The sequence below is a fragment of the Tursiops truncatus genome, chromosome 12, assembly GCF_011762595.2.
Source record: "Tursiops truncatus isolate mTurTru1 chromosome 12, mTurTru1.mat.Y, whole genome shotgun sequence".
Classification (NCBI taxonomy): Eukaryota; Metazoa; Chordata; class Mammalia; order Artiodactyla; family Delphinidae; genus Tursiops; species Tursiops truncatus.
Window position 1 is genome coordinate 7,321,423 of NC_047045.1, and position 24,357 is coordinate 7,345,779.

The 24,357-nt window shown below is 37.5% G+C and overlaps 1 protein-coding gene across 1 annotated transcript in view; it reads left to right on the forward strand.

Moving 5' to 3' along the window:
• The window catches only part of COL19A1 (collagen type XIX alpha 1 chain), a 327,107-nt gene that overhangs the window by 61,687 nt on the left and 241,063 nt on the right, over positions 1–24,357 (forward strand). Inside the window, exons 7-10 of the mRNA XM_073789871.1 lie at positions 219–299; positions 4,016–4,141; positions 5,189–5,251; positions 13,469–13,522. Coding sequence (XP_073645972.1) covers positions 219–299; positions 4,016–4,141; positions 5,189–5,251; positions 13,469–13,522 — 324 coding nt within the window. The remainder of the gene's footprint in view (positions 1–218; positions 300–4,015; positions 4,142–5,188; positions 5,252–13,468; positions 13,523–24,357) is intronic.

A 24,357-nucleotide genomic window follows, 5' to 3' on the forward strand; every position in this document is an offset into this window, starting at 1 on the left:
TTATCTCAACAGCCGAATCCATTTCTGTTTCTCAAAGGGTCCATAACATCATGAATCCTAAATTAAACAAAAACCAAAATATCTGCCAGTGATCTATTTGTATAAATATTAGCTTCTTTTTTTCTCTCCAGTTAAATTACCATCGTTCTCAAATGCCTAAATGTGATTTTCAAAAAGAAAAATACTAATGATATATCTTATTACTAATTTTTTAATAGGTTGAAATTCACCAACTTCAAATCTACTGTAACTCGAACTTCATAGCTCAAGAAACGTGTTGTGAGATATCAGACCCTAAGGTAAGCTCAGTTTTTGGTGTGTGAAGACTGTAGAAGGCCAGTTGCCTGGGCTGTAGAGTCACGTGTAGGGCAGCACTGAACGTCTTCTCTTGAAGCCAGGCGAGGAAACAGTTCCAAGCAAGAGACCCCTCATGGGGCTGTCCCATCGTCTCTTGTCACAATTTTAATCCCAGTGCTTCATCTTGAACTTCAGGAAAGATATGGCCTCACTTTGGACTCCACATGAGTAAAAGAGAACTTATGCCTTTCTCACTAAACCACGCTCTGACGGTAGCATCAGCATTTTCCAGTTACAGGGGTTTTACGTCTGTGATTGTACGTTATTCTCACTCACTTCCCCCTCCTAGCCGTCACCCTTCCTGGCCAGTTTTCCTTTGTGAGAGATTTTTCACCTGCATCTTCCCCTCTCCTGTTAGCGCCGTGGTCCACCTTTACCTCGTGCTTGGATCGTCGCATTATTGTGTCATCCTCCTTCCCTGTCCCCACATAGCCAGAATAAGTCTCTGCATCACTGCTTTGTAGGTTCATTTACCTTCTTCCACTAAACATCTGTTATTCAGAAACACTGATCTTCTAGATATTGTGCTAAGCAACAAGGCTGGCTGACGTGAATAAGGCACATTCCCGGTCCTCTGCTCATCTCACCCTCAAAGCCTTTGGTTACTCCCTGTTTGCAACAAATTAGAAATTCAGTTTCTTAGTCTCTCACTCTTAATATTCTCAACCTAACTCTACAACTATTACTTTCTTGTACCAACCTTCCATTAAAAAACCCCCACTAAATCCAGTACTTTCTGCATCTCTTATTGCAATGGTCATGTGTGTGTCTTATATTATTAGATATAGTTGTATTTGCTTTTAATTTATTCAACTACCTTTGAAACTCATTGAGGGGAGTTGCACTTTTGTACCCTTCTTTTATGATTAGTGCTTTGTTTGTAAAAGGTGTCAAAACATTGTTTCTTGACTTGTTGACTGGTGTTTGAAAGGGATTAATTCTGAAAAGTCTTACAGGAAGAACATATGAAAAGTAAAAGGTGAAAATGTTATTCTTTGGGTCAGATTTCCCAGAAGTTCTAAACTTACCATTGAAAACTGTAAGAATATTTATCCATAGTTTAGTAGTTCAAAAGTATTTTTAACTTCTATCACTCACTTTGGGTAGTAGAATAATAATGTGATCAACTGACTCAAAGCATAGCTAAGTCTGTAAAAATTATATGTTTTGCTAATGTAACTTGGTTTTATAAACCATATCTCCAACCCAGCTTATGGCTGTCATTGCAAGGAAAGCCAGCCAGATATCTTTCTATAAATATCTGAAAAGGTAATTTAGAATGCCAATCTACAGACTTGAAACACCTAGACTTCCTGGAGGCACACATTTAAATCTTGAAGTTGTGAATTCTCCAGAAGTTTTTCTTTAATTAATTATGCTTCTTTTATGTGAGAGCTTTTAAAGTACGAATTTTCCCTGATTGAAAAGTAACAACATGATATTTTGAGGTACCTAAATATTACACTCTTGACCAATAGTCACTCCAGCTTGAATTATGAGAAAACTGTTTAAGGAAATAGGTGATGGATTCGATGGAGTGGCTCGATAATCAAAAGCGGTGACATGACCCCACACATCATGAAAAAAAATTTTAAATCGTGCTTGAAAAAGATTTGGTTTTAAAGAGTAGAAAAATAAGGTAGGAAATCATCTCCAACCTTGGAAAAAAATAACAAAAGACTGCTTATTTTCCTGCTGATAAGTATTTGGGGGCGGACATCACCATTCTGTTAATCGTTAACAGGAAATGGATATGTGCTATATTTACATTTAATGGAAATATATATTTTGGAAGGTAAATAGTTATATAAAAGATACTTAAGTGCATCTGTTGTAATTTTGGTATCAACTATATTTTTTGAAAAATATTTGAACTCAGCAAATTTTAATGTACTCGCTTAAAAATCTGATTTTGTCCTGTAATTTCAAATCAGACATCCTTTCTGTTAATAATATTTTATAGCATATTTCAAAAGTGAAATTTATTCAGGATAATCTATAAATATACTTCTTTGCTGCTATTAATTAGGGTTTCTCTTTCTGAAGCAGTCAGATTTCATGACTACAGACCTAGACAGAGAGAGTGAAGAATAAAGAGGAAGAGAGGAGAAAAGCAGCAACACTTGTTGAAAATAAAGGAGAAAGATGATTAAGATTTTGAGGGTTTATTAATTAAATATGTGTCATATCAAGACCAGAGGTTTTATGAAGCAGGGGATCCTTACTTGTACATCTTATGTTCTCTGTAGGCACTTTTTAGAAAGTGTGGGCAGTTTTATAGTGAAGCCTGAGACATGCTTTTAAAGTCTTAAAGTAGTGAATCAGTTATCCAGAGCAAAACTGTGAGCTCGGAATAGGTCTTGATTATTTAACTGAACCCATGGGGCACGGGGCAGGAACTGGCTGGAAAATCATATCAAATCATAGGACATAAATGGATCATTTTGGTGATAATCTTGTGTGTTTCATTCTAATGTAATTTTTAGACTTGTGGACTTGGAAACTTATGATGATAACTAAACAGCTAATCATTAAATCTGCAGAGAGTAAGTGTGATAGAACTAGTGGTAAAGACAGGAAACTAGTCCCAGTTTTTCTGGGAGCTATTTTTCTTACCGTGTTTACTGTGCTCACAAGCATTAGAATGCTACACACTTTTTCAAAATATTATTTTGTTTGAAAAGTTATGTATGTTTACTATATAAAATTTGGAAAATACAGCCAACTTCATAGAAGAAAATAAATATCAACCATGATCTCATCACAATAAATAACCACAGACAATATTTTAATTTTGTATCCTGACAGTATTTTTCCAGGCATATATAATTTGTAGTATATAAAGTAACGTGTGAACACTTCCCCCTAAAATGCAAATTCAGAGATATGAAATTGCAAATTCATGAAACTGCAAATTCAGAGTTACAAACCGTGGTAAGGACTCTGGTAAATGATATTGAGAGGAAAGGATGCATTTATCTTCTTCAGATGGCCATCTGGATTTATTTTTTGACAGAAAAAAAGTTCATTGCTTTGTAACCAAATTTCACTTCATGTGGCCATCCCCACATGTTCTGAACACACTGGATAAGTTATAAAAGTCATCACTTGTCTGTTACAGTGGAGACTTTTGAATAAAGAACAATGGACTGGAATAAGATATACATACTTTGATTAAATACATACTACCTTAGAGCATAAAAAGAGTTTATTTTCTACTTTTACATGCCTTTATAATCATCTTTTTGAACTAAACGATGTTCTAAAGTTCAAATTACATTCTTTTATTTTAAAATTTGTTCCCGAAACACATATACCAATGTTATTTGTATAAAATATTTTATTGTAACAATTGTAATTCTTGTAAATGTTTGATATTACTGTACTTGTCATAAAGTCACCTATAATAGCTTTCGAATTTCTCACCAAAACCAACAATTTAATGCATTTCTAGTGTGTTGTCAGTGTAATAAAAACGTAGGGGTCTAGTGAAAAGGCAGTCATTATGAACTTTCACAGGTTGGTGTCAACCTTTGGTTATTAGAAGGAAGTTCTTGCAAGAAACTCCAGTCATGTCTAGTTTGGTGAGAGTCAGTGCTGGGAATGTCACCGCATTTGGAATTGACCCCATATCCTAAAGCCTCTTTCTGGATTTTAGTGCCCAGAGCAGCATAGCTTTGGAAGTACTGCAGCATCATTGGTACCCGCTCATGCCAGTAGAATGTCTGCATTTCTGCCAGCAAAGCAGGAACTTACAGACCAGTGCCAGTGCATTCCAAACAAGGTATGCTCCCTTTCCATTATGCCCATGGAAAAGCCACGCCACACAGTGAGCCAGTCCCTGCGGGTGTGGCCCTGGTCTTTCCCTTTAGTGTGCCTGGGCCTCTCAGTTGCTGGGTGGGTTAAGAGAAGGGGGTTGGGGATAGGATCTCCTGGATTTCGATCTGGAGAGTTCTGAGGCCATCTGACCTTCTTTCCTGGGTAGGAAGTAGAAGAAAATAAAGGGAGGAGCCACCTGTACAGCAGCTAAGTACAAGGGCATAACACATGCCAGGAATAGGCTTCAATTCTGCAAATTCACAGATGAAGGAAACGCAGTGCCTGCCCTTCAACGCATACCCAAAGATACTCTACGTAGTGTGGGGACCGTGTCTGTCCAGTATCCCAAATATCCACCCAGCTCTCCTTTCTGCAGTGAGTTGTACAGGAAGTGCAGAGGAGCTCTGTTATTGCCCAAAGAATTTGTTTTGCTTGCCCCTTCCTGGTCAGGAAGCCTGGGCCCGTTGGGCTACACAAACGTCTTTTGTGGATGTTAATGGCACTCAGAGGCCTGAGTGATCTCTGGATGGCTTTCCTCTACACCAGTACAAAGGGAAGGGAAACTTGCCCCAGCTTCTAGAGCAGAAGGTCCCCGGCACCATGACTGGATGCACGCTTAGGCTTAGGGCATCCTGCGCCACTTCCCTTCCGGGCTGGAGTAGTCGGGGGGAGGGTGAGGTGGGAGTTTAGAGGAAGCTTACATTTCCTCAAGTGAATAGCTCTGCACAGGAAGCTCCGTGCTAAAGGCTAGTACGAGGTGCAGGGTGCGTGGAGGAGAGCGCACGTTCCAGCCCATGGAAGGTCTCGGGGAGGAGATGATGCTGGCGGGCGTTTGGAATAGGGGGTATGAGCCTTATGATGAGGGGAGAAGGGCCTCCCAGCGGAGGGACCTGCATCAGCTCCCAGGAAAGCAAAGCTTTGTCTTACTATTGTCAGCTTCTTATTTGTAGACTATGTGTTTTTAGTTCAATGTGACAGAATATTTGAAAACACAAAATTCATTTCTGCTCAGGGAGAAGCAGGATTACTGGGAGTTCCAGGCTCACCTGGACAGAAGGGGGACAAAGGAGAGCAGGTAAGACACCAGCCAACGCTGTCGGGACAAAAGAGGATTCGTCCAAAAGTGACTTCACAATTGTGTCCAGCTCATTTTTCTGTGTCCCATACAAATGCACATTTCTGTGAAAGGCTATCGAGGGCTGTATTTAAGTGCTGATCACTGAAATAAGGAAGACTATATTGGCATGTAAGTCTGCTTTTGTATTCCAACTGGAAGGCTGGCCTAAAATGTACCTGTAAACCACAAGCAAAACTGTGAAGCAAGAAAGTGTCTTTTAGTTGGGCTCTAGCCTTCCTTAGCATTTTCTTCCCCAGATATGTGACGAACTCCTGTTTCTCTGTCTGCTGATAGGGCTCCACTGAAGATTCTTCCCCACCCTTTATTCATACAGCTCACCTTTGTTGAGCACCTGCTCTGCATAAGGCCTAGTGCTGGGTGTTAGAGCGGATAGAAGGAACAGGCTATGTTCCAGGAGTTTACATCTGGAAGGAGATAGAAGACCTTACAAGGCCACACCAGTTAGGTGCTGTAGGAGGGTTGCAGGGGCCCTGAGGTAACAGTCTTGGGGAGACTGGGGAGAGAGTTTGCTGGAGAAGATGGTGGGTGACCTGGACCTGTGCAGATCTGAGTCTAGCCAGGATCCATGCTTTTCCTTTCTCCCTGTCCTTCTCAAAACAGAGCTGTCTATTCCTCACTCTTTGAGTCATGTCTTTTTATTAACCATTTTTTAAATTGAAGTATAGTTAATTTACAATGTTTTGTTAGCTTCAGGAGTACAGCAGAGTTATTCAGCGATATATATATATATATATATAACTGACTCTGTATATATAAGTATATTCTTTTTCAGATTCTTTTCAATTATAGATTATTATAAGACATTGAGTATAGTTCCCTGTGCTATACAGTAGGTCCTTGTTGGTTATCTGTTTTACATGTAGTAGTGTGTATATGTTAATCCCAAACTCCTAATTTGTCTCCCCCTCCATCTCCCTCTAGTAACCATAAGTTTGTTTTCTATGAGTCACGTCTTTTGTTAGCTAACTAGGTAGATTAATTCCTGCTAAGATTAGGAGTTGATTATGTTCTTACTATCTTTCCAAGGTAGAACAGATTTAAATTCTTTTCATGCCTTAACTTGGAAGTCCATGGTTCTAAATTATTTATATAATCTACATGGACTCCTTATTTTAAAAGGTAAGAGACTGAAGTTTGTGAAATGACTGATCCCTCAAAGTTGCACAGCAAGCTTCAGCCAAGCTGTCCTTGGTCTTTTGACTCCCAAAGGAGGGTCCACCATTGTACCTTCCATGGGAGCTTCTGGCACCTAAGCAAGTGCTTGAGAAGAAATATTTGGGTTTGGGATGGGCATTTATTTTTGCCCTTGAGATCACACTTGTTTATTTTTGTTACTTTTGCTTTTGGAGACATATTCAAAAAAATTATCACCAAGATGTATGTTGAGGGGCTTACTGCCTATGTTTTCTTCTAGGAGTTCTATGGTTTCAGATCTTACGTTCAAGTCTTTAATCCATTTTGGGTTAATTTTTTTGTATGGTATAAGATATTGGTCAAGTTTCATTCTTCTTTGCATGTGGCTCTGCAGTTTTCTCAGCACTCACTGTTTATTTATTTTAAAATTTTTATTTATTTTTTATTGAAGTATATTTGATTTACAGTGTTGTGTCAGTTTCAGGTGTACAGCAAAGTGATTCAGTTATCTATATATATTCTTTTTCAGATTCTTTTCCCTTATAGATTATTACAAAATATTGAGTATAGTTCCACATGCTATACAGTAGGTCTTTGTTGGTTATCTGTTTTATATATAGTAGGGTGTATATATTAATCCCAAACTCTTAATTTATCACTCCCTCCTTTCCTCTTTGGTAACATAAGTTTGTTTTCTATGTCTGTGGGTCTATTTCTGTTTTGCATATAAGTTCATTTGTATCATTCTTTTTTAGATTCCATGTATAAGCAATATCATACGATATTTGTCATTCTCTGTAGGGCTTCATTTAGTATGATAATCTCTAGGTCCATCCGTGTTGCTTCAAATGGCATTATTTCATTCTTTTTTATGGGCATTATTCCATTCTATATATGTACCACATCTTCTTTATCCATTCATCTGTCGATGGACATTTAGGTTGCTTCCATGTCTTGGCTATTGTAAATAGCCAACACTATTTATTGAAGAGGCTATCCTTTCCCCACTATATATTTGTGACTCCTTTGTCATAAATTAATTGACCATATATGTGTGGGTTTATTTTTGGATTCTCTGTTCTTTTCCACTGATATATGTGTCTGTTTTTATGCCAATACAACACTGTTCTAATTACTATAACTTTATAATATAGTTTGGAAAGAAGATCCATCTATATGCTACCTATAAAATACACTTTATATGTAAGGACACACACAAACTGAAAGTGAAGGGATTGGAAAAGATATTCCAATCTTTTGCAAATGGAAATCAAAAGGAAGCTGAGTAGCTATACTTATATCAGACAAAATAGACTTTAAACAAGGAATGTAATAAGAGCCAAAGGTGGGTTTTATATAATGATAAAGGGGTCAATCCAACAAGAGGATGTAACATTTGTAAGTATTTATGCACTTAACCCAGAAGTGCCTAAATATATAAAGCAAATATTAACATTCCTAAAGGGAGAAGTAGTCAGTAATACACTAATAGTAGGAAACTTTAATACCCCACTACATCAATGGATACATCATCCAGACAGAAAATCAATAAGGAAACACTAGCCTTAAATGACAGATGAATCAGAGGAACTTAAGAGATATATATAGAACATTCCCTCTGAAAGCAATAGAATATATTCTTCTCAAATATATATGGAACATTTTCTAGAACAGATCGTACTTTAGGCCATGAAACAAGTCTTAATGAATTTAAAAGGATTGAAATTGTATCAAGCATACTTTTCTGACCACAGTGGTATGAAACTAGAAATTAATTACACGAAGGAAACTGGAACATTCACAAATGTAGAGATTAAACAACATGCTACTGGGCAACCAGTGGGTGAAAAAAGAAGTCAAAAAAGAAATTAAAAATTACCTTGAGACAAAACAAAATGGAAATATAACATACCAAAATTTGTGGGATGCAACAAAAGCAGTTCTAAGAGAGGAGTTCATAGAGATAAGTGCCCATCTCAAGAAACAATCAGAGGCTCGAATAAACAACCTAACTTTACACCTTAATGAACTAGCAAAAGAAGAACAAATGAAGTCCAAAGTTAGTAGAAGGAAGGAAATAAAATTTAGAGCAGGGCTTCCCTGGTGGCGCAGTGTTTGAGAGTCCGCCTGCCGATGCAGGGGATGCAGGTTCGTGACCCGGTCCGGGAAGATCCCACATGCCATGGAGAGGCTGGGCCCATGAGCCATGGCTGCTGAGCCTGCGCGTCCGGAGCCTGTGCTCCACAACGGGAGAGGCCACAACAGTGAGAGGCCCGCGTACTGCCAAAAAAAAAAAAAAAAAAAAAATTAAAGCATAAATAAATGAAATAGAGACTAAAAATACAATGGAGAAGATCAATGTAACTGCTTTTCTGAAGAGAGAAACAAATTGACAAGCCTATAGCTAGCTAGACTCACCGAGAAAAAAAGAGAGGACTCAAATAAACAATAAAAAATGAAAGAGGGCATGGTACAACTGATACCACAGAAATAAAAAAGATCATAATTATTAGAAAATTTATTGTATGCCAAATCTATAAACTATACAAAATGTATCTTAGAGTTATAATGTATTACATAATTTCCCATTTATGATACATTTAAAAAATAATAACATTTGTTTTAACTTCCAGACTACACAAAATTCATAATGGCAAGAGATTTTAGTGGCAAGGCCATGACAGCTGGGATAAAATAAATTGATAACCTACAAAAGAAGGCAAATAATCACTATACTTCCTTTATTGTTTCAGTACATGCACCAGCATTTAATTAAACCAGCATAATCCTTGATGTGCAAATACAACTTCAGATGACCATGGCCATGAATGTGATCAGCTTTTTTTAATAAACATGGATGTATTTTTCCTTTTGAGGAGTTGATGAGTACATTTCTGTTCTTATTGTACTACGTGATCCTGCAACTTTAATGGGCAGTAAATAAAGACGGCTTTCCACCTGTGTTTGAGTCTTGTATATAAGTTTCATTACTAGAGCAGGTGCACAAAATACTGCCTGCACAGTTTGAAGATCAAAAGTCATTTTTGCTCTAAGGCATATTGAATAGTTGATTTTGTGAAATGATCAGAAGTGCAGTGTTACTAAGGCAACCAGATGTTGCTCTCAAGGTTTTTCTTTTGGTGTGTAAGACCAAGAGAGTATATTTAGGGGCTGTAGGACAGTATATTAGAAGGAGTACCACTTTGGAGCCTGAATGACTTGGGATTGAATCCTGTCCACCTCTTACTTGCTTTGAAAATGATGCTTAATAACACTGAGTCAACAGCTTATTGTGAAGAAGGAATACTTAGTACCAGGAACTGGTACATAGTAGATACTTAGCAAATGCACGTTTCCTCTACTTTTTTATCCATAGTCATGTGTTGAAGGAGAGGTAGAGGGTAATCCTTTTAGATTGGGTTGAGTTTCATACGTGGTTTGATTAAAACCAAACACATATTCATTTTGTGAAATAATTCCTTAGAATTTTCAATTGATTACATGTTTTAGGTTATAAAAACCTTGAGTTGTTATATTCCACTCATAGTAAATATTAATAATTTAATGACAGTCATTTCTTCAAAAGATCACTCAGTGATTTAAGTATTTCATTCAAATCTGTGTCTTTTGTTCCCAATCTTATTTGACAAGACTTTTTTTAGATATAGTGTGCTAGTTTTTGAAATTTAATTTTTCTCATTCTCATTTTTCTCATTTTACTTTTGGCCCAATGAGATAAAATGAGAAAAGTTTTGAGAATACAGTTCCCAAATCTCTTTCCAAGTTATGTATTACTCATTACAATATTTCTGAAGGTCTTATGTTTTTGGGTGTTTTTTTTTGCGTTACGTGGGCCTCTCACTGTCGTGGCCTCTCCCGTTGCGGAGCACAGGCTCCGGACGCGCAGGGTCAGCGGCCATGGCTCACGGGCCCAGCTGCTCCGCGGCATGTGGGATCTTCCCGGACCGGGGCACGAACCTGCGTCCCCTGCATCGGCAGGCGGACTCCCAACCACTGCGCCACCAGGGAAGCCCAGGTCTTACGTTTTGAGAATCCTTACTGTCATCTGTGGCAGCTTTATAAAGAGCAAATTTTACTTTATTTATGCCTGTACCCTAGGAGTTAGACAGCTGTTCTGAATAATCCTGTAAGTAAATCTTGTCCCACCTGGTCAAAACCCACCCATGGCTTCCTCTTCCCCTCAAGATAACACTGAAGCTCTAACCACGGGCCGCAAGGCTTCCCATAATGTGTAGAGCTCTCCCTACCCCGCTACCCCTCCCTATAGTGGCTCCTACACTCTCCCCTTGTTCATGTCTGTTCCAAGGTCTTTGCACCAGGCTACATATACCTGGAATGTTCTAGATACTCACATTTCTCTTTCCTTCACATCATTTAGGCTCTCTCTCATAAATCACTTTAAAATAGAAAGGCCTGGGGGCTTCCCTGATTGGTGCAGTGGTTAAGAATCTGCCTACCAATGCAGGGGACACGGGTTCAAGCCCTGGTCTGGGAAGATCCCACATGCCGCGGAGCGGCTAGGCCTGTGAGCCACAACTACTGAGCCTGCGCGTCTGGAGCCTGTGCTCTGCAGTGGGAGAGGCCGGGACAGAGAGAGGCCCGCGCACCGCGATGAAGAGTGGCCCCTGCTCGCCGCAACTGGAGAAAGCCCTCACACACAAATGAAGACCCAACACAGCCAAAAAAATTAAATAAATTAATTAATTAAATAAAAAAAAATAGAAAGGCCTCTTCTGACATCTCTGTGTAAAAAGCATCCCTTCATTCCACCTCTGTCTTCTTTCTTTTCTTAGCACTTCTATCGTCACTTGACATGTTATCATTATACCTCCATTTATTCCCCCACTAGAATATGAGTTCCTTGAGCACCATACATAGAACAGCACACAATAGGAGCTAAAAATACGTTGAATTAATGAATATTCTACCACAAGGAAAGTCTAAGGCATCAACTCATCTGTTTCTAGAACCTGTGAATTCTCTGCCCCAGTTGCCCAGTGGACCTTGCCAAGCAGGGCGAAGAGTCAGTTTGCAGAGAAGGAGCTAGATAAGCTAAATCGTTAAGAACTGTTATATTATTCACTAATGTTCTACTACACTTTTTCCTTTACAAACAAAAGCATTTAAAAAAATTTACCTAGTGACCTGATTAGTTTTAGCTTGATGTTACCCACTAGTTAATGATGAATCAGAAATATTTGGAGAAAAGTCACAAGTTTTGGGATGACTTCGTGTTTATTTGCCTATTTTCTCATCCACACTGTGATGCTTCGTTAGTCTGATTTACTGCTTTTTTCTTCATAGAGCTTATGACCCCCTCTCTTGGAGAGAGTTTGAGATTCAACCACTGCTTATAAACACATAGCTGTGATGAATATTCTGTATCAGGCCACCCAATCAGACCATCCTAACCATGCCCTCTGTCCAAGACTAAACTCTGGATGACATTATTTGAAATAATAGTTAATACTTTTCTTTCATTTAGACTCAATGATTGTAATTTTCTGAATCTTTTAATTCCCTTTTCTTAGCAGATGTGGTTAGCAGCCTAATTACTTAGCAACTACAATTACTTTCTCAGTTCTTTAATACCCTTGCTAATACCTTCACCCACTTCAGAGTTGAAATTCCCTCAGTTTTATAACATAGCAGCTCAATTTCAATGTTCCTGAACCTAAGGAGGAGTATGATCTGAGGTCTATTTGGGGAATAATTTTCCAGTTTAGTTTTGTATTATTACCTTCCATATCAAGTTAATTTCCCGAAAAGTGTAGGCTTTATGAAATGATTGCTTTGTAGGTATACTTTTAGAGAAAATCAAAATAATTTAAGATGAAATGTTAACTTACTTGACTCTATAGTCAAAAACTTTGGTATTTTTTTTTTCTACTACCCCTACTCTCCAATCTCACTGTATGGAAGTGTCCATTTTGAGTGGTCTAGTGTGTTAACCCAGAGATTACTAGTGAATTTCCCTTTATTTTGTTTCCAGTGTGACATTACTCATGTGCCCGTTCTGAAGACACACCACACCAATAAAAAATAATTGAATCAAAATATGTTCATAATTTTTTAAAAGAAGGAATATTTTTCCCTTAGTAATAACCTCAAAGAAGCAAGATTTAATATTTATGGTTTTGAATTTTTGTCTATGTCAATATGAGAATTAAAGAATATTTCTTCATCCTTTCTAATCCAATATTGAGCATATTGGATTAATTGACAGGTTTGTTTTTGTAATTTTACTCCATCTGATACAATCTCATCTAATCTGTAGGAACTTGAAGTTGACATTTATTTGTATGCCTTAAATCTGAAATTAACAGGTAATATCAGGGTAATAATGGTATTATATACTCATAGAATTCTAATGTGTTTATTAATCTCTACCAAGCATTAGTCATAGAGAAATTCATTCAGAAAGTTTACATTATTGTCCACTGTCTCAAGGATAAATTTATTAGACTGAATTTGTGAAAGAGCCATAAAGGCAGATAAAGGTAGCCCATCAGCTTCACTGAGCAGATTTTTCCGGTTAACGTGGATGAGCAAGGAAATTGACAAAAGGATTGACCCAGCTTCGGAATGTTTTCCTGGAGGATGTAATGGAAGGTCAGGCACACTAAATATAAAAATATGGGTACTTTGGAGTCTGAAATTTCATGACTTATTTGAATTGAAAGTACCAGGTACTAGTTGAAGTAACAGCAATAGAATCATTCCTTAACCTTTGATAAATATAAAAGAAATGAGAAAGCTGTACTGCATATGTCTGTGTGGAGAATGTCTAGTTTGAGTTTTGATTAGCACTCTGATATTTATTATTAACTTTCTGATAATTTATTAATTGTCAAAAGTATAGTTTAATGACTTGTGAATAACAGGAAAAAAAAACTTAACGGCCCACACTTTGGTGCGAGCAAAAGCAACTCATCTATGACAACCTTAGCAATTAATACACCTTTGAAAAAACTCCTAATGAGCATTTCTATATTTCAGGGTGCAGTTGGTCTTAAAGGTGAATTGGGTGCTCCTGGAATTCCTGGGGAAAAGGTATGTGGATCAGACCCTTGATTAAGCTTTGTAGCTATTTTACCAGGTTGTATCAGAGAGGAAGGGAAAATACACGGAACAAGTCTGGTATTTCGGGGGGCGGGGGGCAGTCAGCGAACTCTGACCCTGCAGGAGGGCTGCCAAAAATTCCTGCTGCATGATTTAGTAAATCAGGTTTTACTGGAGCACAGCCATGCTCATGGGTCTTCATAATGGCTAAGGCTGTTTTTTTTTTTTTTTTTTTTTTTATTTGGGGGGGTGGTTAAGTTTAATTTAGTGAAAGAAATACCATGCTTCTTTTAATCTGCTTCTCTTTGATAACTAGTAAAATTGAAATATTTTTACATATTTATTAATATTCTTTTGTGAATTGTTTTGTTACAAATCTTTGTTCTGTTACCAGCTAAAGTCTTTTTTTTTTTTTTTTTAACATCTTTATTGGAGTATAATTGCTTTACAATGGTATGTTAGTTTCAGCTTCACAACAAAATGAATCGATAGGGAGGGTGGGAGGGAGGGAGACGCAAGCGGGAAGAGATAAGGCTGCTTCTGTGCTACACAGCAGTGTCTAGTAATTGTGGCAGAGATTCTAAGACATTTACTGTCTGGTCCTTTGCAGAAAACACTTGCTTCAGAACATTAGTCATTATTCTAAGAGACCCAAAGTTTCTTAATTTCACTATTTTATGGTTGGTATAGTATCTTTCTTGTGGGGGAGGGTTACTTATTGATATGTTTATCTTTTCTCTCTTTCTTTTTAAATTGAAGTCTAGGTGATTTACAAGGTTGTGTTAGTTTCAGGTGTACAGCAAAGTGATTCAGCTATACATATATATATATATATAAATCTATTCTTTCTCAGATTCTTTTCCCTTGTAGTTTATTACAAGATATTGAATATAGTTCCCTGTGTTACACGGTAGGCCCTTGTTGTTTACCTATTTTATTTATAGTAGTGTGTATCTGTTAATCCCAAGCTCCTAATTTATCACTCCCCCATTTTCCCCTTTGGTAACCGTAAGTCTGGTTTCTATGTCTGTGACTCTGTTTCTGTTTTTGTAGATAAGTTCATTTGTATCATTTTTTAAGATTCCACAAATAAGCGACCACATGATATAGGATCTTTTAATATGTATTTCACTGCCGACATAAATAAACATTTAAAAATAAAGTATCGCATGAAATATGATAAATAAAAATACAAGAAATATATTTCAATCCATCAATAAAATGATTTTCACATTGTCTTCTCTAATACTGTAAAGATGATTCTAAATAATGAATCCACTCACAAGAGGTTAGCATACTTATTCAGGAAACTTAAAAAAATTGTTATATTTGTAAATTAGACAGCAATTATCTTGTCTTATTTTTCACTTAGATTGTTGAATTATTAGAGTTTTACATATTGATGCTAAGAAAATTCTCTTCTTCACTAAAATAAATTTAGCATAAATTTTCGTAGCTGTTCTAGCTGCACTAATTATCAAGTGAGTCCATTTTGCCTCACTATCTAGAGGTCATGACCCCTGTGGTTATGAAGCTATCATTGTCACGAGGGGAACTGAAGCTGAAGTGGTAGGAGGTTCAGAACTTATTTTCTGAGTCCTTCTTAAACGTGTCTCTGATATCTGACTGCTTCACTGATGTTGCTCTGTTTCTTTTAGAAATTATTCAGCCTGATATGCAAATTCTTTGCTCCTGTAAATGGTAGACTCAGTAAAACCCAGCAAACTTTGTAAACAATGATACCTTGCTGCAAGCTAATGATTATTTGGGCTGCTGTCCTCTTGCTTAATCTTTCTGATGACATTAAACGAAGACACTTCAATAAGTAAAAGTTCCTTCAGACACTTGTTTAAAGGTCTGAATCCTTCAAAATGCCATTTCCCCAAGAGAATACTACTTAATCACCTAACTCTTGAAGAGACTGCCCCGTCCAAATTTACTTTATATACCCATTTCACCAATCTCTTCCTAAAATATATTGTTCAGATTGTTTAGATTTCAGATCATTGGGATTTTAAAAATTACTTGAATATGGGAACTCTTTCTTTTTTTTCTTTGCCAAGTACAGAATCATTGGAGAACTTGGACTATAAAATAGATTATTAGACTTCTTTTTTTTTTCGTATATCTTAGAGCTGAGTTATGCTACTTTTTTAAAAAATCAAATCATACATATGATTATAGAAACAGTAAAATGCCAGGCAAAATAGAAAAGACAAATTGAGAAAAGATAATTACAACGTACATACAAGAGAGGGATTACTTATACCACCATATGAACAAATCTTTTTTTCCTTTTTTATACAGGAGGTTCTTATTACTCATCCATTTTATACACATCAGTGTATACGTGTCAATTCCAATTGGCCAGTTCATCACAGCACCACCACCACCCACTGCCGCTTTCCCCCTTTGGTGTCCATACATTTGTTCTCTACATCTGTGTCTCAATTTCTGCCCTGAAAACCAGTTCATCTGTACCATTTTTCTAGGTTCCACATATATGCGTTAACATACGATATTTGTTTCTCTCTTTCTGACTTACTTCATTCTGTATGACAGTCTCTTCTAGATCCATCCACGTCTCTACAAATGACCCAATTTCGTTCCTTTTTATGGCTGAGTAATATTCCATTTTAAAAATAATTTTATTATACACGTACCATGTTTTCTTTATCCATTCATCTGTCGATGGGCATTTAGGTTGCTTCCATGACCTGGCTATTGTAAATAGTGCTGCAATGAACACTGTGGTACATGACTCTTTTAGAATTATGGTTTTCTCTGGGTATATGCCCAGTAGTGGGATTGCTGGATCGTATGGTAATTCTATTTTTAGTATTTTAAGGAACCTCCATACTGTTCTCCATGGTGGCTGTATCAACTTACATTCCCACCAGCAGAGTAAGAGGGTTCCCTTTTCTCCACACCCTCTCCAGCATTTGTTGTTTGTAGATTTTCTTATGATGCCCATTCTAACTGGTGTGAGGTGATACCTCATTGTAGTTTTGATTTGCATTTCTCTAATAATTAGTGATGTTGAGCAGCTTTTCATGTGCCTCTTGGCCATCTGTATGTCTTCTTTGGAGAAATGTCTGTTTAGGTCTTCTGCCCATTTTTGGATTGGGTTGTTTGTTTTTTTAATGTTGAACTGCATGAGCTGTTTATATATTTTGGAGATTAATCCTTTGTCTGTTGGTTCATTTGCAAATATTTTCTCTGAGGGTTGTCTTTTCATCTTGTTTATGGTTTCCTTTGCTTTGCAAAAGCTTTGAAGTTTCATTAGGTCCCATTTGTTTATTTTTGTTTTTATTTCCATTTCTCTAGGAGGTGGATCAAAAAAGATCTTGCTGTGATTTATGCCAAAGAGTATTCTTCCTATGTTTTCCTCTAAGAGTTTTATAGTGTCCGGTCTTATATTTAGGTCTTTAATCCATTTTGAGTTTATTTTTGTGTATGGTGTTAGGGAGTGTTCTAATTTCATTCTTTTACATGTAGCTGTCCAGTTTTCACAGCACCACTTATTGAAGAGACTGTCTTTCTCCATTGTATATCCTTGCCTCCTTTGTCATAGATTAGTTGACCATAGGTGCGTGGGTTTACCTCTGGGCTTTCTATCTTGTTCCATTGATCTATATTTCTGTTTTTGTGCCAGTACCATATTGTCTTGATTACTTGTAAAATAGTTTGAAGTCAGGGAGTCTGATTCATCCAGCTCTGTTTTTTTCCCTCAAGACTGCTTTGGCTATTCGGGGTCTTTTTGTTTCCATACAAATTTTAAGATTTTTTGTTCTAGTTCCGTAAAAAATGCTATTGGTAATTTGATAGGGATTGCATTGAATCTGTAGATTGCTTTGGGTAGTAGAATCATTTTCACAATATTGATTCTTCCAATACAAGAACATGGTATATCTCTCCATCTGTTGGTATCTTCTTTAATTTCTTTCATCAGTGTCTTATAGTTTTCTGTATACAGGTCTTTTGTCTCCCCGGGTAGGTTTATTCGTAGGTATGTTATTCTTTTTGTTGCACTGGTAAATGGGACTGTTTACTTAATTTCTCTTTCAGATATTTCATCATTAGTGTATAGGAATGCAAGAGATTTCTGTGCATTACTTTTGTATCCTGCTACTTTACCAAATTCATTGATGAGCTCTAGTAGTTTTCTGGTGGCATCTTTAGGATTCTCTATGTATAGTATTGTGTCATCTGCAAACAGTGACAGTTTTACTTCCTCTTTTCCAATTTGTATTCCTTTTATTTCTTTTTCTTCTCTGGTTGCCGTGGCTAGGACTTTCAAAACTATGCTGAATAACAGTGGCGAGAGTGGACATCCCTGTCTTGTTCCTGATCTTAGAGGAAATGTTTTCAGGTTTTCACCATTGAGAATGATGTTTGCTGTGGGTTTGTCATATATGGCCTTTATTATGTTGAGGTAGGTCGCCTCTATGCCCACTTTCTGGAGAGTTTTTATCATAAATGGGTGTTGAATTTTGTCAAAAGCTTTTTCTACATCTATTGAGATGATCATATGGTTTTTATTCTTCAATTTGTTAATATGGTATATCACATTGATTGATTTGTGTATACTGAAGAAACCTTGCATCCCTGGGATAAATCCCACTTGATCATGGTGTATGATCCTTTTAATGTGCTCTTGGATTCTGTTTGCTTGTATTTTGTTGAGGATTTTTGCATCTATATTCATGAGTGGTATTGGTCTGTAATTTTCTTTTTTTGTTGTATCTTGGTTTGGTTTTGGTATCAGTGTGATGGTGGCCTCACAGAATGAGTTTGGGAGTGTTCCTTCCTCTGCAATTTTTTGGAAGAGTTTGAGAAGGATGGGTGTTACTCTTCTCTAAATGTTTGATAGAATTCACCTGTGAAGCCGTCGGGTCCTGGACTTTTGTGTGTTGGAAGATTTTTAATCACAGTTTCAATTTCATTACTTGTGATTGGTCTGTTCATATTTTCTATTTCTTCCTGGTTCAGTCTTGGAAGGTTATACCTTTCTAAGAACTTGTCCATTTCTTCCAGGTTGCCTATTTTTTTGGCATAGAGTTGCTTGTAGTAGTCTCTTAGGATGCTTTGTATTTCTGTGGGGTCTTTGTAACTTCTTTATCATTTCTAATTCTATTGATTTGAGTCCTCTCCCTCTTTTTCTTGATGAGTCTGGCTAATGGTTTATCAATTTTGTTTCTCTTCTCAAAGAGTCAGCTTTTAGTTTTATTGATCTTTGCTATTGTTTTGTTTGTTTCTATTTCATTTATTTCTGCTCGGATCTATATAATTTCTTTCCTTCTGCTAACTTTGGGTTTTGTTTGTTCTTCTTTCTCTGGTTCCTTTAGGTGTAAGGTTAGAGTGTTTATTTGAGATTTTTCTTGTTTCTTGAGGTAGGATTGTATAGCTATAAACTTCCCTCTTAGAACTGCTTTTGCTGCATCCTGTAGGTTTTGGATCATCGTGTTTTCATTGTCATTTGTCTCTAGGTGTTTTCTGATTTCCTCTTTGATTTCTTCAGTGATCTCATGGTTATTTAGTAATATACTGTTTTGCCTCCATGTGTTTGTGTTTTTTACGTTTTTTTCCCTGTAATTGATTTCTGACCTCATAGTGTTGTGGTCAGAAAACATGCTTGATATGATTTCAATTTTTTTAAATTTACTGTGGCTTGATTTATGACCCAAGATGTGATCTATCCTGGAGAATGTTCTGTACACACCTGAGAAGAAAGTGTAATCTACTGTTTTTGGATGGAATGTCCTATAAATATCAATTAAATCTATCCGGCCTTTTGTGTCATTTAAAGCTTTTGTTTACTTATTTATTTTCATTTTGGATGATCTGTCCATTGGTGCAAGTGAGGTGTTAAAGTCCCCCACTATTATTGTGTTACTGTTGATTTCCTCTTTTATAGCTATTAGCAGTTGCCTTATGTATTGAGTTGCTCCTATGCTGGGTGCATATATATTTATAATTGTCATATCTTCTTCTTGGATTGATCCCTTGATCATTATATAGTGTCCTTCCTTGTCTCTTGTAACATTATTTATTTTAAAGTCTATTTTATCTGATATGAGTATTGCTACTCCAGCTTTCTTTTGATTTCCATTTGCATGGAATATCTTTTTCCATCCCCTCACTTTCAGTCTGTATGTGTCCTTAGGTCTGAAGTGGGTCTCTTGTAGACAGCATATATATGGGTCTTATTGTTGTATCCATTCAGCGAGCCTGTGTCTTTTGGTTGGAGCATTTAATACATTCACATTTAGGTAATTATCGATATGTATGTTTCTATGACCATTTTCTTAATTGTTTTGGGTTTGTTTTTGTAGGTCCTTTTCTACTCTTGTGTTTCCCACTTAGCGAAGTTCCTTTAGCATTTGTTGTAGAGCTGGTTTGGTGGTGCTGAATTCTCTTAGCTTTTGCATGCCTGTAAAGCTTTTGATTTCTCCCTCAATCTGAATGAGACCCTCGCCGGGTAGAGTAATCTTGGTTGTAGGTTCTTCCCTTTCATCACTTTAAGTATATCATGCCACTCCCTTCTGGCTTGAAGAGTTTCTGCTGAGAAATCAGCTGTTACCCTTATGGGAGTTCCCTTCTATGTTATTTGTCATTTTTCCCTTGCTGCTTTCAATAACTTTTGTTTGTCTTTAATTTTTGCCAGTTTGATTACTATGTGTCTCAGCGTGTTTCTCCTTGGGTTTATCCTGCCTGGGACTCTCTGCGCTTCCTGGACTGGGTGGCTATTTCCTTTCCCATGTTAGGGAAGTCTTCTACTATAATCTCTTCAAATACTTTCTTGGGTCCTTTCTCTCTCTCTTCTCCTTCTGGAACCCCTATAATGTGAATGTTGTTGCGTTTAATGTTGTCCCAGAGGTGTCTTAGACTATCTTCAGTTCTTTTCCTTCTTTTTTCTCTCTTCTGTTCTGCAGCAGTGAATTCCACCATTCTGTCTTCCAGGTCACTTATCTATTCTTCTGCCTTAGTTATTCTCCTATTGATTCCTTCTAGTGTAGTTTTCCTTTCAGTTATTTTATTGTTCATCTCTGTTTGTTTGTTCTTTAATTCTTCTAGGTCTTTGTTAAACATTTCTTGCATCTTCTCGCTCTTTGCCTCCATTCTTTTTTCAAGGTCCTGGATCATCTTCACTATCATTATTCTGAATTCTTTCTCTGGAAGGTTGCCTATCTCCACTTCATTTAGTTGTTTTTTGGGGGGTTTATCTTGTTCCTTCATCTGGTACATAGCCCTCTGCCTTTTCATCTTGTCTGTCTTTCTGTGAATGTCATTTTTGTTCCACAGGCTGCAGGACTGTAGTTCTTCTTGCTTCTGCTGTCTGCCCTCTGGTCTAGACTTCTTTATTGTGGGGTGTAAAATAAGATTTAATTGGGTTTACACAATGAATAAAGGGAAAGTGGATAAAATTCTCCTGTTATATTTTAAAACAGAATTTACTGAGATTGGTATAAAATACTATTAATTGGGGCTTCCCTGGTGGGGAAGTGGTTAAGAATGCACCTGCCAATGCAGGAGACATAGGTTCGAGCCCTGGTCCGGGAAATTGCTCCCACATGCCGCGGAGCAACTAAGCCCGTGTTCCACAACTACTGAGCCTGTGTGCCACAACTACTGAAGCCAGGGCACCTAGAGCCCCTGTGCTGCAATAAGAGAAGCCACCGTAATGAGAAGGTGAAGCACCACAATGAAGAGTAGCCCCCGCTCGCTGCAACTAGAGAAAGCCTGTGTGCAGCAATGAAGACCCAATGCAGCCAAAAAATAAATAAATACATAAAATGAGTCTAAAAATAAATACTGTTAATTGAATTTGGTGCAATGAGGTGACATCTCTTGGATCCTATTTGTGGAAACCAGGCCTAAGGTGCTACTGACTGGCTGTGGAGAAGGCTCTTAGCTCTGAAAAGGAGTTCTCCGCAGGTGGGACTCAGTACAGGAGCTAGAGAGTAATCAAGAGGCTCAGCTGCTGCAGACGTTGATCAAATCAATCTTCATCAAGGACCGTGAGAGTAAGAAAGCAGCAGGTGGGAAGTTAAACATGCAAGCCAAGGAATTCTCCAGAAAAAAATAGAGTTTCTTAGAAAAGCAAGGGCATTTTGGGCTGAGTGAAGGAGCTGGAGCAAGATGTGGTGTTCCAGGCAAACACAACTCAGAATTAAAGATGCTGTTGCTTTTCCTAGAAGCCCAGATCTGTAGAAAGAATTTCATGAGATGATTCATCCAACACTCCACTTAAAGTAAAACTGCAGTAGATATAAGGGAATATACTAGCTAGCAGTGAATCACTTGGATGTAGTAATTCTGGGAATGGAAACCCTCAGCCCTTTGGGCCCATTTGGTCAAACTGGTGACAAGAGTGAGTCTCACAAGATCTGTGTGAAGACACTGTCTCCAGGGAACTTAAAAGCTGAAGTGTTCATCGACAGATCAGTGGATAAAGAAGATGTGGCACATATATTCAATGGACTATTACTCAGCCATAAAAAGAAATGAAATTGAGTTATTTATAGTGAGGTGGATGGACCTAGAGTCTGTCATACAGAGTGAAGTAAGTCAGAAAGAGAAAAACAAATACCATATGCTAACACATATATATGGAATGTAAAAAAAAAAAAGGTTCTGATGAAACGGGGCAGGACAGGAATAAAGACACAGATGTAGAGAATGGACTTGAGGACATGGGGAGGGGTAAGGGTAAGCTGGGACAAAGTGAGAGTGTCATGGACATATAAATACACTACCAAATGTAAAATAGATAGCTAGTGGGAAGCAGCTGCATAGCATAGGGAGATCAGCTCGGTGCTTTGTGACCACCTAGAGGAGTGGGATAGGGAGGGTGGGAGGGAGACTCAAGAGGGAGGGGATATGGGGATATATGTATACGTATAGCTGATTCACTTTGTTATACAGCAGAAACTAACACACCATTGTAAAGCAATTATACTCCAATAAAGATGTTAAAAAAAAAAAGCTAACGTGGTGAAGGAGAGGCCGTATCCATGGTACTCTAAAACCAATGCACACTGTCCTGGCAAACTCTCTCTCATGTTTCCCCAAGCAGTCTCCACAAGTTTAATTTACTTGAGTCGCTCTCAGAGAGCCTCACAGACAATCAGAGAATTTGTTCAGCCTCCTGTGGTGCTAACCATGGTATCAGGCTGCACTTAGCTCTTGGGTCCTGGTTTCAGGCATCTTCAGGGACCTTCCCAACATCTGTAGGATCACCAAGTCTTTGACCGTATCCTCTCTTCAAGGGCACAGTCACTGGTGGTGCCAGGTCTACTTCTAACTTGTCACTTCATTTAGCTGTTAAAGGTATATAACACTCATCAGTGAAGAAATGTCACCTCAAGAGCATTTTTCTCACTTCTGTAATCCACAGGTTACCATTTATTTAAAATATCTCTAATGAATATACACAAAATGAAAATAACAAGAAAGCTACTATGTATCTATTGGCATGCTTTATAAGTTTTAAATATTTGACTCCAATGAAGATACATCAATTTTTTTTATTTTTTAAATTTCATAAATTTTAAATTATAGTTGTAAAGATGGGCACTTATGTTTGGGGTATAGTACTTCCATTATTTTATGATGAAAATAACTTGATTGATTTTTCTAAGTGTCCAAAGAAAAATTACTCTTAAAATGTTATGTATCCTCAGAGCCGTGTCTCCCAGAGTATGCAGACAGCATCCCCGAGCTGGGCCTGGATTCTGCTGCTCAACAGTTGTGATTCTTTGGGGTTCTTTTCTTAGAATTAGAAGTGCTTAAGAGCTCTGTTAAAAGACAAAATAAAAAAAGATGAATTTGCTCACTTGGAGAAGAACATATGCAAAGTGCCATAGAACCTATATCTCAGGTAAAATATTCTCAAAGGGAAGGTTTTTTTTTAGGTTTAATATTTAAACTAGAAAACCGATTTATATGCATGGAGGGAAGCCTATTCTGAGCAGAGTAGAGTAGAATTTGTATATTAACTGCACTTTATACTTACATACAATGTGATACAGTAATAAATTAAGTGATTTGCATATAAATCCCATTATCCTAAAATAAACCTACACTTCGAAGTTTGTCGAGGTGATAGCAGTAAATATTTTTAAGTCAAGGCCCTGAACAAAGTATTAGCTTCTTGAGGTGGCATTTTTCTTCTGAGGCCCAGGAGACTTTATGTAATATGGAATCATGGAGACTTTGAAGATGAAGAACTATAGCAGTTAATTATGCTCTTTTGTAATTATAATACGCATCACCTTGTACAGACTTGCATAGGCCTTCTAACCTGATAGATACATAGCCTTACCGCCAACACACCACAGAAAAATAACTGTCCCCTTTGCGTTTACTCAGCACAGCTAGGATTTTGCCTAAGCTATTTGGTAAGTTTTCTGTTCTGGGTTCAAATAAGAAAATCTACTCTATGTAGCAAGGGTTCTTAGATATTAGTCACTGGTGACTTCCGGTCAGCTTGGTTGGACAGAAGCCACTGTCAGTCAAAACAAGTAAATTGGATGGTTAAGTTTCCAAGAGCACTGAGTGGCTTAATGCATGAGATCACACAAGGGCATACACACATATGTCATACACACATACACACGTGCGCGCACACACACACACACACACACACACACAGGCGCTCACAACTCACATCCTCCTGATGCGCAGTGGGAAAATGAGATTGGGCCCCTGGAGCAAATCCTGCCCACTGCCCTACCTCCAGACTTCACACTCAAAGCATGCTTGCATTTGCTGCTTGAATATTGCAAATAAAAAATGGCCTCACTCCCTATTTCACTTGTGTA